The sequence below is a fragment of the Amblyraja radiata genome, chromosome 41 (assembly GCF_010909765.2).
Source record: "Amblyraja radiata isolate CabotCenter1 chromosome 41, sAmbRad1.1.pri, whole genome shotgun sequence".
NCBI lineage: Eukaryota > Metazoa > Chordata > Chondrichthyes > Rajiformes > Rajidae > Amblyraja > Amblyraja radiata.
This window is the reverse complement of record NC_045996.1, coordinates 3182092-3201555: the sequence shown is the minus strand read 5'-3', so window position 1 is coordinate 3201555 and position 19464 is coordinate 3182092. Positions and strand designations below refer to the sequence as shown.

Genomic DNA, 19464 nt, shown 5'->3' with positions numbered 1-19464 from the left:
TTCTTGCTGCATCTAACTAGCCACAGCCTCACAGCCCGAAAATGACTCATCTATTCCTACTCTTTATTTTCAGCCTATTCTGAAGTCTGCAGTGCAGTTTAGAATATTACACTGAAAACTAAGTGCTCTACTAAAGGCCTCCCTGAAGTCAAAGTGTACCACACCCATTTGTTCCCATATTCTAGTTTCAGCCACAAACTGCATTATTTTGCATTCATGCCTAATTCTATTATTATTTTTCAAATACCTTTGGCACTTCCTTAATCACAAATGTTACCTTTTTAACTTATAATGATGTCAAGCTAAGTGGTCTAGTGCCTGTTTTTTTTTCTCTCACTCCATATTTTCCTGGAACAATGGTGTTACTCTCTGATCAATGGGAACAATTCCAGCATGTGTGGAATGTTGGAGATGACAACCAGTGCATCCATGTCTCCCAAAGCCAGGTCTTCTAAAACTTTGAAGATAGGTTATTATTTTCTGGGAATTTGTTGTCTTTCAGTATCACAAATTTGCAGGGAGATCACAGATAGCTGTAAGAATAATAGGGTTGTAATAGAAGATGATTTTTAAACTTCTCTATGGGACTGGGTGCAAAGGGATTAGATGGGGCTGAATTTAACTGTGTCTAGGAAAGCATTCTCAAGCAATATGGAAGATGGCCCTCCTAGAGAAAGTTTAACAGTTGGCCTCCTCTTAGGTAATAAGCCTGGTAAGTGGCTGAAGTGTTAGTGGTGAGAAATTTGAGACCAGTGACCATAATTCTATTAATTTTAAAATAGTATGGAAAGAGATAAGAGTGATCCACAAATCCTGAATTGGGGCACGGTTAAATTTGGATGACAATAGACAGGAACTTGCAAAGGTTGATTGGGAGAGCTGTGTGCCAGTAAAGTGATGTCTGGCAAGTAGAAAGCCTTTAACAATTACATGGGGAGAGTTCATGGCCCACCATTTTACAGTGGGGAAGTTATAGAAAGCAAGGAATTAAAGAAAATGAATCGTGATCTACTGAAGCATATCCACATTACAAAATAGGAGATGCTGATGGTCTTAAAATATATTAAGGTAGATAAATACTAGGGCAGGATTGTGTACTCTATGACATTATGGGAAGCATTGTGAAATTGCAGGGGCCCTGGCAGAGACCATCATATTATCATTAGCCACAGGTGAAGTACAGAAAGACTGGAGGGTGGTTAATGTTGTGCCTTTACATAAGAAGATCTGCAAGGACAAACCAGAGCCACCGGCCATGGAACCTAACATTAGTGTTGGGAAATTTACTGGAGTGGATTCTGAATGACAGGATCTACCTGCATTTGGAAAAATAAGGATCAATCACAGATAGTCAGCCTAGCTTTGTGCATAGGAAATTGTGCTCACAAATTAATGCACTCCGGCTGCATTTATATATATCTCAGGCAGCAGAGGTCCCAGCATAGTTCCCTGCAGAACTCCACTGGTCACAGACCTCTAGTCATAATATCTGCCTTCCACCACAACTCTCTTATTCTGTGAATAAACCAGTTCTGAATGCATACAGCCACGTCATCATGAATCCTGTGTATCTGGATCAGACTATTATGAGGGACCTCACTAAAACCCATGTATACTAACCCTCCACCCTACCTTCATCAGTCTCCTTTGTCACCTCATGAAAAAACTTAATCAAGTTGGTGAGACACGACCTGCCATGTATAAAGCCGTGCTGGCTCCCCTAATTAGCCCATTCCCCATCTCCAATAATTCTCTCCAGTCTATTCCCTACCGCGAACGTGAGGCTCACTGTCCTATAGTTCCCTGGATTCTCGCAAACAAAGGAACAATGTTGGCCACTCTCTCGTCCTCTGGGACGTCGCCTATGCCTAGAGAAGAAACAAAGATTATCGTTAAGGCCCCCACAATCTGCTCCCTTGCCTCCCATAATAACCTGGAATAGATACCATCAGGCCCTTGGGACCTGTCCACCTTAATGCTCTTCAAGGGCCTCAGTACTACTACCTTCTTAATCTCAAATTGCCCTAGCATGTTTGTATTCTCCATACTGATCTCGTGTCCTCCAAGTCCAACTCCTTGGTGAATACAGACTGAAAGTACTCGTTTAGTAATTCACATACATCTTGCCGACTCCAAGTGTAGATTCATTTCTTTATCTTTGAATGATCATACTTTCTACCTTGTCACCCTATATTTTTAAAGTATATATAAAAAGCCTTGGTATTGGCTTCTAGTGGCGGCGTGGCTCTGGCTGCAGCGGCTCTCCGGCAGTCCTGTTTGTTTTGTGTTTTTGGTTGTTTATTTTCGTTTTGGTTAGTCTAGTTTTTGGTTTTTAGTTTGTGTTTTGGGGGGGGGGGTTGAAACGGGGCTTGCTGTCTCTCCCTGCGGGGGAATGCGACTTTTATGTCGTATTCCCCTTCTCTGCCTCCGTCTGCGCTGAGGCCTAATGGCGGAGCTGGCGACCTCGAGGCTCAGGAGGCAGAGCCCGCCAGGACTCGCACTGAGCTCGCTCCCGTGAGGACGGCCCGGCTCGGGGCTGGAACAGGGCTTTCGTGAGGGGCTGTGACGGCCGGCCCGAGGAAGGAACGGTGCTCCCGTCGGAGTAGCCGAGCTCGGGGAGGTACGGCGTTCCCAGCCTGAGGGAGGAGCGGCGGCCAGTCGGGGCGGCCCAGCCTGAGGGAGGAGCGGTGCCCGGTCGGGGCGGCCCAGCCTGAGGGAGGAGCGGCGGCCAGTCGGGGCGGCCCAGCCTGAGGGAGGAGCGGTGCCCGGTCGGGGCGGCCCAGCCTGAGGGAGGAGCGGCGGCCAGTCGGGGCGGCCCAGCCTGAGGGAGGAGCGGTGCCCAGTCGGGGCGGCCCAGCCTGAGGGAGGAGCGGTGCCCAGTCGGGGCGGCCCAGCCCGAGGGAGGAGCGGCGGCCTGGCGCGAGGCTGAGACGGTGGCAGTACTCACGTGAGGGCGATCCGGCTCGGGGCTGGAACGATGCTCCGGGGGCTGGGACGGCAGTTCTGGTGGCGGTGGCCTGAGACCGGGGGTTCGGCCGCGGGCCAGCGGCTGCGTCAGCAGGTCTGGTGAGCGGCAGCTTCGACTACCCCGGGCCGCGGTGTTTGAGCCGCGAGGACAGGTTTTAACATCGCCCGGGGGGTATCGCCTCAGCGCAGAAGGAGAAGAGGAGGGAAGAGACTGCAGCCCTAAGACTTTTGCCTCCATCACAGTGAGGAGATGTTGGGTGGACTCACTGTGGTGGATGTTAATATGTGTTTATTGTTGTTTTTTATTGTATTGTATTATATTATATGTATGACTGCTTAAATTTCGTTCAGACTTCGGTCTGGATGACAATAAAAGGCTATTCTATATTCTATTCTATTCTATTCGCCTTAATGCGTCTCACCAATGATATTTCATGGCCTCTTTTGGCCCTTCTAATAGTCCGTTTGAATTTTTTTCCTACATGCTTTACATCAGCCCTGTCTGATGCCTCCTCCTTAAACCAGATGTACGCTTCCTGACCCAGTGTACAACATCCTTGGTCATCCACAGTTCCCTTACTTTATTGTCATCGCTCCTACTGGAACATGCTGACCCTGTACTTTGATCAACTGACCTTTAAACGACTCCCACATGTCATCTGTGGATTTACCCAATACCAACTGCTCCCAATCTACTCTCCTTGGCTCCTGCCTATTAAAATTGTAATCTGCCTTTCCCTAATTAAGTACCTTCCCCCAACATCCAGACCTGTCCCTATTAAACAATCTTAAAACTTATGGAATTGTGATTACTATCTCCAAATTTTTCTTCCTGGTCACCTGGTCTGACTCATTTCCCAATACAAGGTCCAGTCGGACTATCCACATACTGTATACAGGAACCTTCCTGGATACATCTAACAACTTCTGACCCGTCCAATCCTTTAGCCCTGAGTAAGTGAAAGTTTTCAAAGGTCTTTTATTGGCACATGTACCAATTAGGGTACAGTGATATGCGAATTACCATTCAGCCATACGAAAAAAAGCAACAAGACACACATACCCATAGGGTTGTTGAGTGGGTGACTTTAACTTCACCAATATTGAGGAAGAAGATTGGACTTTTTTTGCCTTTCATCACAGTGAGGAATGTGGGGAATCCACTGTGGTGGACCTTTCTATCCGAGGCCTCCTCCATTGTACATACAAATTGGAGGAACAGCATCTCATATTTCGCTTGGGCAATGGTATGATATCGATTTCTCTAACTTCAAGTAACCCTTGGAATCCCCCCTCTCTCTCCATCTCTTCCCCAACCAAGTCGTACCAGCTTCAAAGTCGTCTTTTTGAGTCTATGAGTCATAGTCATAGAATGATACAGAGTGGAAACATGCCCTTCGGCCCAACTCACCCACACCAGCCACCAATGTCCCAGCCACCCTAATCCCACTTGCCTGCGCTTGGTCCATGACCCTCCAAACCTGTCTTATCCATGTACCTGTCCAACTGTATCTTAAACGATGGGACAATCCCTGCCTCAACTACCTCCTCTGGCAGCTTGTTCCATTGACCAAGTGTGAAAATGACCCCTCGGATTCCTATTCAATCTTTTCCCCTTCACCTTGAACCTCTGGTCCTCGATTCCCCTACTTTGGGTAAAAGACTGCATCCTTTGACAAAGTCAGCATGGAATTGGACAAAGTCAGCATGGATTTACAAAAGGTAAATCATGTCTGACGAATCTTATAGAATTGTTCGAGGATGTAACTAGTAGCGTGGATAGGGGAGAACCAGTGGATGTGGTATATCTGGACTTCCAGAAGGCTTTCGACAAGGTCCCACATAAGAGATTAGTTTACAAACTTAAAGCACACGGCATTGGGGGTTCAGTATTGATGTGGATAGAGAACTGGCTGGCAAACAGGAAGCAAAGAGTAGGAGTAAACGGGTCCTTTTCACAATGGCAGGCAGTGACTAGTGGGGTACCGCAAGGCTCAGTGCTGGGACCCCAGCTATTTACAATATATATTAATGATCTGGATGAGGGAATTGAAGGCAATATTTCCAAGTTTGCGGATGACACTAAGCTGGGGGGCAGTGTTAGCTGTGAGGAGGATGCTAGGAGACTGCAAGGTGACTTGGATAGGCTGGGTGAGTGGGCAAATGTTTGGCAGATGCAGTATAATGTGGATAAATGTGAGGTTATCCATTTTGGTGGCAAAAACAGGAAAGCAGACTATTATCTAAATGGTGGCCGACTAGGAAAAGGGGAGATGCAGCGAGACCTGGGTGTCATGGTACACCAGTCATTGAAAGTGGGCATGCAGGTGCAGCAGGCAGTGAAGAAAGCGAATGATATGTTAGCTTTCATAGCAAAAGGATTTGAGTATAGGAGCAGGGAGGTTCTACTGCAGTTGTACAGGGTCTTGGTGAGACCACACCTGGAGTATTGCGTACAGTTTTGGTCTCCAAATCTGAGGAAGGACATTATTGCCATAGAGGGAGTGCAGAGAAGGTTCACCAGACTGATTCCTGGGATGTCAGGACTGTCTTATGAAGAAAGACTGGATAGACTTGGTTTATACTCTCTAGAATTTAGGAGATTGAGAGGGGATCTTATAGAAACGTACAAAATTCTTAAGGGGTTGGACAGGCTAGATGCAGGAAGATTGCTCCCGATGTTGGGGAAGTCCAGGACAAGGGGTCACAGCTTAAGGATAAGGGGGAAATCCTTTAAAACGAGATGAGAAGAACTTTTTTCACACAGAGAGTGGTGAATCTCTGGAACTCCCTGCCACAGAGGGTAGTCGAGGCCAGTTCATTGGCTATATTTAAGAGGGAGTTAGATGTGGCCCTTGTGGCTAAGGGGATCAGAGGGTATGGAGAGAAGGCAGGTACGGGATACTGAGTTGGATGATCAGCCATGATCATATTGAATGGCGGTGCAGGCTCGAAGGGCCGAATGGCCTACTCCTGCACCTAATTTCTATGTTTCTATGTTTCTATCTACCCGATCTTTTTCTCTCATGATTTTGTATACTTCTATAAGATCTCCCCTCATCCTCCTACGCTCCATGGAATTGCGACCCAGCCTGCACAACCTCTCCCTATAGCTCACTCCCTCTAGTCCTAGCAACATCCTTGTAAATCTTTTCTGAACCCTTTCAAGCTTGACAATATCGCTCCTATAACATGTTGCCCAGATTTGAATACAATATTCTAAATGCGGTCTCACCAATGTCTTATACAACTGCAACATGACCTCCCAACTTCTATACTCTCATTGCCTGTAACTCGTTCTCATCTAACACACAACTAACAATGACCTGTTTCCTTTATCATCATTACTTTTTTGCATAATCTTCATTCTACATCACCATCTCTATATCTCTTCTTCCCCTTTCCCCTGACTGAAGAAGGGTCTCGACCCAAAACTTCACCTATTCCTTTTCTCCAGAGAGGCTGGCTGACCCACTGATTTACTCCAGCTTTTTGTGTCTATTACCAGAATGCTGCTTGGATGATAAGGTTTCATCTACAGGGAGAGATTGAATAGACTTGGATTGTTTTCTCTGGGACGTTGGAGGTTGAGGGGAGATTTGATAGAGTTATACAGAATTATTAGATACGGTAGACGATCAGAATCTTTTTCCCCAGGGTGGAAATGTCCAACACTAGAGGGCATAACTTTTATGAACATTCAATGGAGAGGTGTGGGGCAGGTTATTTTATACAGAGAGTGGTGGGAGCCTAGAATGAATTGCCAGGGGTGGTGGTGGAGGTAGAAACGATAGTGGCATTTAAGTGGCTTTTAAATAGGCACTTGAAAGTGCAGGGAATAGGGGGGTATCATGTAGAGGCAGGTGAGGTCAGTTTAACTTGGCATCGTGTTCGGCATGAACATTGTGGGCTGAAGTGCCCGCCCATGTACTGTACTGTTCTATCTTCCATGTTAAGCAATGCTGGATAGTTGTAAACATACGTGTCATCCTGAGCGGATCCAAATTATGAAGGGTGGAAGTTGAAGAGAAATCCATGTGGGATAACTTAAAGACATTTACGCAAGAAAGATGCTTTTGCTTTCCTTCCCCTCCTGCAGTTTTTCCTTTAATTCATTTTTCTTTATTCATACAGTTGGCCTGCGGGGCATACCGAACAGACTCATTTTTAGCAACACATACACAGTTGGCTTTATCAAGTCATCCAATCTTGCCCTATCATAGATATTATCTTTATTACACCCCCGCCCCTCCCACCACCACCCCTTATATTTACCTAAACTTATTTGGTTTCTTGCTTTCTCAGTTCTGATGAAAATTCCGGAGCTCAAAAGTTGACTTTTGTTCTTTTTACAGATGCTACCTAACATGCAGAGTGTTTCCAAAAGTTTCTGTTTTAGTTAAACACTTATATGTTCAATGTAATAGTGTTAATACTCTGGTTGGTCTTAGCTGATTAATAAATATCAAGTTTGTAGATGTTTTGCAGTGATTAATAACATTTATTTTCCACAGTGAAGACACTAGATATAGGTACATTATTGCAGTTAAGTCATATCCATTCTCTAAATAACATTAATCCTGAACAGATACATCTATCTTCTCTCGGGACTTTGCAGCTACTTTTGATGGTGGTAGTAAATTATTATCAAATGGCTAAGACTTAAATCAAAATGTAGTTGTGCATTCCTTGAATCATCAAAGACTCCATCAAAACAGTGTGGAGCTATTTGACAAAGATACAGACCTGACTAAAATAAAATACATCCTTTCCCACTACATCAATCCAGAAAACACCTTAGACATCAATAAATGTCAACAGGTTTTATAGTTCGCTCACTGTTAAAATGCAGCATAGCTTCTGGGCTGAAGATTGAGTGGACAAAAAATGTTGAGGTTAGTTGATTGATATTTTCACCTAATTTATGATTATAAAATGTTATAAATAATAGAAAAATATAGCAAAATACTAGATATATTTAGGTCATATACAACTTGTGCATACTGGTCAATTGTATATTTTATTTACTTTGGTGTCATTTGCTGTTGTATTTTGTTTTCCGTGAGTAACTGAATGTTATACCATCAGAGCTATGTTGTAATAAATGTTAAATAATAATATTTGCCTGAAATATTTTTCTACTATGCCTTAGATTTGATTAACAAACATAATTTAAAAGATATATTGATAACTAAAGTACATTGCATGTTTTTGGATCACTCGCTGCATTGAACAAAATATTTATGAAGATGATTAGAAATAAAATAAATATATGTCAGCAGTTAGCAGGAATCAAATTACCCTAGTTTCAAGTGATTAACTGATCGGCAGTCTGAAATATTCTATTGTGCCATAATCGGGTATTATAATTTATTAGATTTGTGTATATGAACCTTTGTAATAACTGTTTTAGAAATTCATGTTGTCAACGTTGGTGTGTGTGTGGGTATATGTGTTTATATCAGAGAGTGAGTGGTTGTGGAGCAGTTACCCTTAATGCAAGTGGAACAGTCCAGAAAGTGGTGCAAATTGAAAATAATGTACTTTTTCTGCTTTTCATTTTATCCACTATGCAAGCCTCTTGATCTGGACAAATGGGTATGTTTGTGTGTCTGTATTACTCTGATTTTGTTGCTGTGCCCTTAATTTAAACAATGTTAAATCCCTTTTCCAGGTAAATAGTCCTCAATGCATGAGCTCTAACATATTTCACTTGCATCATAAAGGCCCTGTTCATATCTTGCTCAAACATCGCACTTATGTTACCATAATATGTTGCTTTTCTCTAAATTATTGTTCTTTATGGTTTTGTTTTTCTCAATTAAGTAAAATCTCAGAATTGATCATTCAAGAAGTACAATTTCTTGACATAGAGCCTTACTTTTTTGATCATAATTAGAACCACTAGGTTTTGTTCCGAATTTGTTTCTTTTTTATACTCTCTCTATTTCACTATATTTATTACATACCACTGGCCAAACAGAGTGTGCGTTACTGAAATTGAGTGAAGGTGGTAATACATCCCACCTGATCAGAACATGTTTTTTTTAAAATAAGGATTTGTTGTTTTATTTTTCTTGAGAAACTAAAAAACATTGCAGATGAATGTTAAGTCAATGTTCAGAAATTCCCATAGCAAGAAGTTATTTTGCTTCATCTCTTTGAAGGAGATATTTACATTATGTTGGAAAGCATATTGTGGTCTCTGATCAATCCATTAGTATGTATAGTATGTACTAGATTTCTATTTGTGTGCATTTAGATCAACATATGACATTTGCATTCAATATACATCTGGATCTGACTTGGATGCTCATGTGTTAAAGATTCAAAATTCACTTGCACTTGTCCAGCTGTATAAGGTCATATTATTTAAATGGTGTGTTCTGGTTTTAGGAGGTGTATTGTTGATTTCAAAAGCTATCTTATGGATAAAATATTTTCATTTTCCTCTTCAACTTTTCCCCTCCTTTGCAGAACAACAACTTTCAAATTACAACTTAGTCAAATTACATCTATCACATAGTGAAACAAATAATACAGGGGATGCTTCATAGTTAGCCAACTCAGGGATGATTATTTCTTTCTTTCTGCCTTTTTGCTTCTTGAATTGGAGGTCTTCAGATAAAGAAAAACAATTCTTTTTACACAAACTCAGCTGTTGGCTAGCAGTACACAATATTATAAAACAGAATCATGGAAACATTTCCATACAGAAGGAGACGTATTATGCCAGTGTTGGCCGAAGGATCACTCAGTCTTTTCATTTGAGGTTTGGAAAAGTGAGGTAATAGTCTGTTCATTTAGATGTATGTTTTCTATATGATATACTGCAGTTCGGGATAACTTAGAAGAGCTTATGGCTACATGAGCGTCCTTCATCATTCCATAAGATCATCACTTGCCTTCATTTCCCTTCCCTAGAACTATTTCTCTTGACTTGTATTTGGCTCAAAAATCTACCTATCTCGGTTTTAAATGAAATCATTGAACGTTTGCAATCCATTTTGGTAGAGAACAAATAACGTATTCTATTAGAACTCATTCTGTCTAACCCTCTCAGAATGACATAAATTGTGATGACTTTTAATGTTTGCTCTTCTGAGATCCAAAGAGTAAAGATCCATTCTATTTGATTGCTCATTATGTGATTGCATCCAGGAAATCAAAGAAATTAAATTAAATTGATACTACCTCTCCTGCCATACATCTATTTACCTGGTAATATGGAAGGAATGTTGTCCCTTATTTTCTAAAATAACTGTACAAAGCACTTGTAATTAACCAACCTGACCTCCCGGTGGCTCAGCACTTCCCCTCCCATTCCGTATCCGACCTCTCTGTCCTGGGCCTCCTCCACGGCCAGAATGAGCAACACCGGAAATTGGAGGAACAGCACCTCATATTCCGCTTGGGGAGTCTGCATCCTGGTGGCATGAACATTGAATTCTCACAATTCTGTTAGCCCTTGCTGTCTCCTCCCCTTCCTAGCTCTCCCTCAGACCTTGGGCTCCTCCTCCTTTTCCTTTCTTCTCCCCGCCTCCCCCCACCCCCCCATCAGTCTGAAGAAGGGTTTTGGCCGAAACGTTGTCTATTTCCTTCGCTCCATAGATGCTGCTGCACCTGCTGAGTTTCTCCAGCATTTTTGTGTGCCTTTGTACAAAGCACTTAGTGAGGTCACATCTAGAATACAACAAACAAATTTCATCCCTCTCTTTAAGGAAAATATATTTTCATTGGAGGAGATGCAGAAAAGGTTCACGGCGATTGTAGAGATGAACAAAGAACATAGAACAATAGAGCACAGGAACAGCCCTTTAGCCCTTGAGGTCTGTGGTGACCATGATGCTATCTTCAAGTAATCCCATATGCTTGTACAAGGCCCATATCCTTCCATTCTTGTGTTCATGTATGTCAAAATACCTCTTAAACGTTGCTCTTGTATCTGCTTTTCCCACCCCATGGCAGCATACTCCAGATATCTGCTCTTTAAATCAAAAATACTTGCCTCATAAACCTCCTTTCAAACATTTCCACTATGTCCTCTATTATTTGACATTTACATCCTAGGAAAAAGACTCTGACTATTGATGCTATCTATGCCCTTCATTATTGTATATATTTCTATCTGGTTGCACCCTAATCACCTCTAATCAGTGAAAATAATTCTCATAGCTTAATAATCTATAATAGGGGCAGCATCCTGGTTTACCTCTTTTGCACCATTTCCTTCCTGTAATGCAGTAACCAGAACCCTACACAATACTCCAAATCGGGCCTAACCAATGTTATACTTACCTACAACATGATTGCCAACCTATGTACCGTGTTATCAATGCCCTGATGGATGAAAGAAAGCATGCTGTCCATGTTCTTTACAATCCTATCCACATGTGTTGCCATTTTCAGGGAACTGTGGGCTTGCATCCCAAGATCCTTTTGTATGTCAACGCTCCTAATGGTCCTGACAATTAAAATGTAATTTCCTCTTATATTTGACCCCTCACACTGATCCGGCCAAACTCCAGCTTCCATTTCCCAGCCCAGATTTGATACTGATCTACATCCTGCTTTATCTTTTTGGCAACCTTCTTCACTATCCACGGTGCCACCAATTTTTGTGTCGTCTGCAAACTTGCTAATTTGCCGTCCATGACCTCCAGTCAGAATTCATCCACCACAACTGTCTGCTGCCTGCTATGTAGCAGACAATATTGAATCAAACCTACCAACTCGGTATTCATGCTATGTGGCTTATTCTGCTGGATCAATCATCCAAGAAGGTCCTTATCAAATGATTTACTGAACTTGGTGTAGAAAACACTCACTGCCCTACTCTCATCAATTACCACTGACCCACTCAAAAAAAACTTAAATCAAGTTTGTAAGATAAGGCCTCCTTTGCACAAACCGATGCTGATTGCATAGAACAGTACGGCACAGGAACAGGCCCGAACAATGCTGTTTGGCACATGCATTGTGGGCAGGAGGCCTTGATCCTGTTGTATGTTATATGTATATACTCTCTTGAGATTTTCCTGAATCCTACTTGCCAAGGACATTTTGTGGCCCCTTTTGGCCCTCCTGATTCCTTGGAACATAGAACAACACAAGAACAGTGTATTTTGCCCACAATATCCATGCTGAACATACCATGAATCACTCTCCTCTACTTGCACAGTTTTATTCTGTGCGTATACATGTGCCTATTCAAAAGCCTCTTTAAATACCACTATCATTCTGCCTCCATTACTACTCCTGGCAGTGGGTTACAGGCACTCACCAGTTTCTGTTTTAAAAATAAACTTGTCCTGCATGTCTCCTTTAAACCTCCACCTTTCATCTTAAAGGTATGGTCGCTAGTCTTTGACATATAATTGCAAAAAAGTTCTGACTGTCATCCAGGCATCTCATGATATAATTTACTTCTATGGGTCTCCTGGCGTCAATCCATGAACATAATCCATATTTGCTCAACCTTACAGCTAGTACCCTTTATCCAGGCGGCATTCTGGTAAACCTCTTCTGCACCGTCTCCAAATCCTCCACATATTTCCTGCAATAGAGCGACTGGAACTGCACACTGTGCTCCACATCGAGCCTAACATAAGTCCTATAAAGCTGCAACATGACTTCCTGACTTCTTTACTCAATGCCATGACCTAGGAAGGCAAGCATACCAAACACTTTCTTAACCACTCTATCTATCTCTTTCAGTCCAACACATTACACTTGCTCAGATTAAATTCCAATCTGCTATTACTCTACCAATTCTGTAGCATATATATTCCACTGTATGTTTTGACAGCCTTCCTCACTGTCCACAACTTCATCAAATTTGGTGTTGTCACATACACAAACTGAGGTTCCCGTTTTGATCCCTATGGAACTAGTTCTGAATGCAACAACCAGCTCACCGTGGATCCCATGCATCTTAACCTTCTGGGTCACCCTACCATAAGGTACTTTATACAATGCCCTACTAAACTCGTCACTTTAATTTCATGTTTCATGAATTTTGTGTTTTATGATTGTTGGCAGATCAATTTCCCTCCTAGGATAAATAAAGTTCTATCGTATCATATCGTAAATTCCATGTAGAGAACATCCACAGTACCCTTATTGATCACCTTTGTTACTTCCACAGCTCAATCTAGTTCATAATACATGACATCCTGCAGAGAAATCATGCTGACTGCCCCTAATTAGCCCATTCTCTTCCAAAAGGTAGTGTATCCTATCCTGAAGAATCCTCTCCAGCAGCTTCTGTTATATGGTTCATCGGCCTATAATTTCCTCTTTCATTTCTACTTCTCTCTTCTTCCAAAGGAACCACATTGGCTACTCTCCAATTGTCCGGAATCTTGCTGGAAAAGATCCAAGGCCTCTGCAATTTCCTCTCCTATTAAACTTCTTTCCCTGATTCCTTTATGTTCCTCAAGGGCCTTCACCACTTTCAGCTTCTTGAGCCTTGCATTTTTCCTTTTTCTTAAACCAGCAACTCTTGTCAGCTATGGTTCCTGAACCTTAGCATCCCTATCTTTCATCTTCATGGAAGCTTGTGTTCTATCACTCTCTCAGGCAGTGTATACTGCTTACTCACAAAAAGGTACCCCACATATTCCATCTAAATCTTTCACTTTTTTTTATCATGAATCTGTGTCCTCTAGTTGTATATATTCTGTCAGTATCAAGTGCAGGAGAGAGTTTCCCATATCTATATGTCTGCTTCCATACAAATCATACACTCAGCTTTCACATTCAAATCATTAATGTATATTGGAAACAGTAAGGATCTTATCACTGATCTTTCTCGGGCAATGCTGGTCACACTTTTCTAGTCAGAAAAGCAATCCAAAAGCACTGTGTACACTATCAATTTTTGTACATTTGAATTTGCAGATGAAACGGTCATGAAATGGAGTTATGCAAAATTATTAAGCACATGGACAGTGTAGATATTTGTAGATGTTTCTTCTCTGAAGGTTGAGTCTGAAATTGCTTTGTAGAGAGAAAGGGGGGCAGAGCACTTGTATATTTAAGACGTGTATAGATTTCTAGTTATTGATGAAATTGAGGGTTGTGAGGGAAGAGCAAGAAAGTGGAATTGGGGATTGTCATACGAGCCATGATCATATTGAAGAGCAGAACATTTGAGGTGCTGAATGTCCAGTTTTTGGTCCTGCCAAATGTACTTTCTGAATGATACTGGGTTGTTTAAGAGTAAAGCAATCACAACTGTAGTATTTTGACTATGAAAACTGTAGGAATAATTAATTATGAATTATCTGCATTAATACTTGAATCAAAATTGGTCAGAATCAATTGTATACCTAGTACGTATCTATATCAAATATCTCTTGTTTCAAATAGTAGATATTCAGCTTTTATGTTTGTCACCTTTCAGCCAGTTTCAATATCTGATTGGAAGGGAATACTCTTTTGTGCAAGTCACCAAGCAGAAATTTCAAACCCCACATCTTACAGATCAAAAAAGAAAATTATATTTCTTATCAGAAGCTTGAATTCACCAAACCTATTTAAAGTATTAAACATCTTTCATGAAATGCATTTCTTTTGTTAACTTTACTTCTTAAGTAGTTCTTGAATTTTTAACCAAATTTCCGAAAAAACATTCACATTTTAAAAAGCCAAAAGCATGATCACACCATATTTTCTTTACTAATCTCTCTTTTTAAATAAACTTGATTTTTCTTTCTTTTTTGCAGCAATTTTGCACTTTTTCTTCTCTTACAGTCCAAATATAAAATGTTAAATTGTCACAATTTGACATTATATTTGGATGAACAGGGCCAATTTTCCTCTTGGTGTTATAACCTTTGAGCAAGCCATAGTATGCACCATGTAAAAGCAGATGCTGGTGAAGTACATTTAAGTGCATTGAGCAATTCCATATCATTACACTTTTCAGGCACAGGCCAAATGGAGTAAAATGTGATAAAGTAGAAATATGTGTAAACTGCACCGTATGAATCGTATCTGAACTTTACCTGGTGTGTACTCTAGATCTTCCCTGGATTTTTGTTGTGTGGTGCATTTATAACATTTTACCTGGTGCCCAAAGGGTTATTTAGCTAATACAATTACTAAAGTTAAAATAACATTAACTGAAGTGTGAAATGGTTGGTATTATCTTCTGATGATAATAATTGTAAAAAATGAGGTTTGCAATGTAAATAAGGTAAGTACTATGTTTTATCACGATTCACTATTTGCAATCAATATTACAAACTGTATTCTCAATTTTTGAAACTATTAGTTGTAATATTGAAAACATGCAAGAAGTTATTTCTGTTTGATGCAAATTATCTGGTTTAAAAGAACATTGTGTTGGAGCAATAATAATATAGGTGATCTTTCATTGAATTAAAGGAATAGATCATAAACTAATTGTGTGTTTGTTAAGTCCAAATACAGAAATATCATTACTAATTAGTATCCTTTTCAGAATGTTACAAAAGCTCATTTCACTTCTACTACTATGCAATGGAAAGTAATCGTGAGTTCCCATTGTAAAATATATGGAAATTAGCATTAAGAATAATCCCAAGAGATTTTGAAAGCACATAAACGGAAAAAGGGTAACCAGAGAGAGAGTGGACCCCACAAGAATCAAAGCGGTCAACTCTGTGTGGGGCCACAAGAGACGGGTAAGGTCTGCAACGGACATTTCTCCTCTGTTTTTACTGTGGAGAAAGACAGAAGGACAGAGAAACTTGCAGTTGTCACTGGAAGTGTCTTGAGAGCAGTTAGTGCAGAGGTGCTGAAGGCCCTAATGCGTATGAAGATGGACAAATCTTCAGACATGGGCCTGATCAGATATACGTGAGGACACTGTGGGAAGTTAGAGAGAAAATTGCAGGTGCACTCGTGTAAATTTAAAAGGAGTAATTAAATACAGGCGCCGTGCCGGAATATTGGAAGGAGCCAAACGGTGTGCCTCTATTCAAGAAGAGCTTCAGGGAAAAGGCTGGGAACTACAGGCCACTGAGTTTAACATCTGTGGTCAGGAAGTTACTTGAGAGTATTTTGAGGGATGGCTATACATGCACTTGGAAGGAATAGGGCTGATTAGGTATAGTCAGCATGTTTTTATCCGTGGGCAGGTCTTGCCTTACGAATCTGAGTTTTTTGAGGATGTGACCAAAAAGGTCGATGTAGGTAGAGCTGTAGACGTTGTATACATGCATTTCAGTAAAGCATTCGACAAGATTTTGCATGGTAGGCTGCTTTGGAAGGTTAGTTCCCATGGGATTCACGGAGAGATGGCTGAATGGATAGAAAATTGGTGTGCCTCAGGGTTTAGTGCTGGACCCATTGCTATTTGTCATCTTTGTCAATGATTTAGTTGAGAACGTACATGGCATGGTTAGCAAGTTTACAGATGACACAAAAGTGGATGGTATTATAGATAGTAAAGATGGGTGTCAAACATTGCAGCAGGATCTTGATCGATTGGGCATGTGGGCTGAGAAATGGTTGATGGAATTTAACACAGAATTTGGCCATCACATTCTGGGTCATTCTAGTATGGAGAGAGGGATTGTGATTGACTAGTGTGTTGCCGCAAGTTGTGAACTGGAGATTGGTAGGATGATCAATTTACAGATTAGTCTGGAGATTGATAGGCTGGAAAGGATCAAATTGGAAAATCATAGGACAATAATTGTGCTGGAGATTGTTGGGGGACTGATGAACGTTTCTCATCAGACATACAGAGAATTTGAAAGGAAAATTGTGGTCTTCATGCAACCTGCAGGAAGACCACAATTTTAATTTGTGGTTGGATTTATGAATCATAGAACTCAAAATGTTGCAGTGTGTGATCCAGTTTTGGAGATGTTTTTCCTCTGAAGATAAGATTTCAAATAATATTCTGATGAATGGGGATCATGGTGAGTTTGAGTGCTGTCCTTTCTGGTTGTAAAATCTGGATTAACTGACACCGCTAGATTTTCCCTCTTGACTATGAGAATACGTCTGACCAGTTGAAATCCTTTTCTTAAATGAAGATCAGACAACATATTAATCTTTGCCATGCTGAACTGTTGCTGTTCCATATGTTCAAATTATCATAAAATGATTCAGAAAATGTGTTTTATTTTGATCACATTTTTCATGGATTTTCTAGTCCGAGTTAGTTTAAGGATACAATTTTGAGATGGAATAATCACTGAAAATGTGTTTATATTATATATCATTAGGCTTATTTTAGGAAACATCTGTACTTGGGAGAATGTAGATTTGGTGACTGCTTTACAATTGGAATTCCGTAAGGGACGGTGCTGGGGCTGCATCACGTTGGATAGTAATGATTTGGATTGAAGGCTTTGTGGCCAAGTTTGCAGATGATGCTAAGATAGATGGAGGGGCAGGCAGTGTAGAGAAAGCAAACACTCTGCAGAAGGACTTGGACAGGTTAGGAGAGTGAGCAGAATAGTGGCAGATGAAATTCAGTATTGCAAAGTGAGGAGTCACGCATTTTGGTAATAAGAATAAAGGCCGAGGTAATTTTCTAAATGGAGAGAGAAGCCATAAATCGCAGGTGCAAAGGGACTTTGCTGGTGCAGCACTCCCAAAAAGTTAATTTGAAAGTCAAATCAGTGGTAAGGAAGGCAAAATCAATGTTAGCATTTATATCAAGTGCTATAATATAAATTTTACAAAACCAGAGATGTAATGCTGAGGCTCTATAAGGGGGCGGTCAGGCAGCATTTGGAGTACTGTGAGCAAATTTGGGCCCCATTACTGAGGAAGGATGTGCTGGCTCTGGAGAGGGCCTAGAGGAGATTTACAAGAATAATCCCAGGAATGAGTGGGTTAGCATATGATGAGCGTTTGACAGCACTGGGCCTCTACTCGCTGGAGTTTAGAAGGTTGAGGGGGGACCTCATTGAAACTTGCAGAATAATGAAAGGCATAGATAGAGTGGATGTGGAAATAATGTTTCCACTGGTGGGAGAGTCTAGGACCAGAGGTCACAGCCTCAGAATTAAAGGGCGCTCTTTTAGAAAATAGGTGAGGAGGAACTTATTTAGTCAGAGTGTAGTTAATGTGTGGAACATTGCCACAGAGGGCTGCAGAGGCCGTCAATGGATATTTCTAAGGCGGAAATAGACAAATTCTTGATTAGAACGGGTGTCAAAGGTTTTAGGGAGAAGGCAGGAAAATGGGATTAGGAGGCAGAGATGAGCCATGATTGAATGGCAGAGTAGACTCGATGGGTCCAATGGCCAAATTCTACTCCTACAACTTGTGAACTTCACCTGGAAAGAGGTGAAAGGGCAGGTGTTGCACCTCTTCCAATTTCTTGAGAAAATATCACTTGATGTGGAGATGGACGAACGGACTAGGAGTCTTGAACGGAGTGATCCCTCCCAGATTTCTGGTGGTGGAATTTAGGTGAACTGGCAGAAATTGCAAAGGGTGAATGCGGAGGCAGGCTGCATGGAAGGTAATTGCTAAGCGACCTGTTTGTGCATTGACAAGGAGGGGAGGAATAAGATCAGATGTGGGAGAAATAGATGAGGTGGTTAAGATAGTAGAGGGGAAGATACAGAAACAAGGAACTGCAGGATACAGTTCAGGAAGATGAAAGACGTTTCAGAGGCACCCGTGAGGACTGTCTCAACACCATAGCAAATGCAACAGTGAGAGGAAATTAAATGGAATGGAGTCCCTGAAGGAGGCAGTGGAAGGAAGTATAGTTATTGTAGTTGTGAGTCTGTGAGATTATGATGGATTCCCTGAGATAGAAGAAAATGGAAGATTCAGAAATAAGATTTTTCTGGAAGAGACGCAATCAAAGGTGAGGATTAAAATTTGTTACAGTATCAGGAGGGAGAAATCAATGCTGGAAATATGAGATATGAGACCGGAATGGTTTTTTATCAGAACTTGTTGAATTTGATGTTGAAAGCTGAAGCATTTAAGAGTGAACGAGAATATTTGTAGAGAGGCAGCCCTTTCAGAATCTTGTAAAGGGAAAGGAGATTGGTTGGTGGTGACATACATTTCAAGATCATAGCCTATATTTGTAAATCATTAATTTAGATAATTGTAAGGTCATTTATTGTAAGTTGCCAACAGCATTGAAATTAACCAGCCAGCTAATTAACCATCTCTCTGTCCTCTTGGGCTTTCCATCTATATGATGCTTAGCACTTGCAGTTAGCTTAGTATTGCACAAAAAAACCATGTAGTTTTATTGTGCATTTGAAAATATTTTTTTATCCCAGAGTCAAATATTAATGACAGTTTTTGAGATGTTTTGGACAACTCAGCCACCCCTGATCATGGCATTCTTCTTCCTGATATAATTTCCTTGTTGGAATAAATAAGATTACCAGTATGTCGTTTACTCTCAGGGCAAGCGAGTTATGCTCAGTGCAGTATTGCAGTGGCTCACTAAAAAATCTCCATTCCAATTGTTTTCCCGAACCCAACATCTCCAATCTTCCGATGCACTTCTGCTCC

The 19464-nt window shown here is 41.1% G+C and overlaps 1 protein-coding gene across 7 annotated transcripts in view; it reads left to right on the top strand.

Annotated features, from left to right (window-relative positions):
• Positions 1-19464, top strand: part of ryr1 (ryanodine receptor 1) — a 604017-nt gene that overhangs the window by 66811 nt on the left and 517742 nt on the right. For 5 of the 7 annotated variants that reach the window (XM_033014581.1, XM_033014580.1, XM_033014579.1 and 2 more), the window contains exon 4: positions 8545-8565. The exons of the other annotated variants lie outside the window; for them this stretch is intronic. In XM_033014581.1, the coding sequence (XP_032870472.1) occupies positions 8545-8565 (21 nt within the window). The remainder of the gene's footprint in view (positions 1-8544; positions 8566-19464) is intronic. 7 annotated transcript variants of the gene reach the window in all.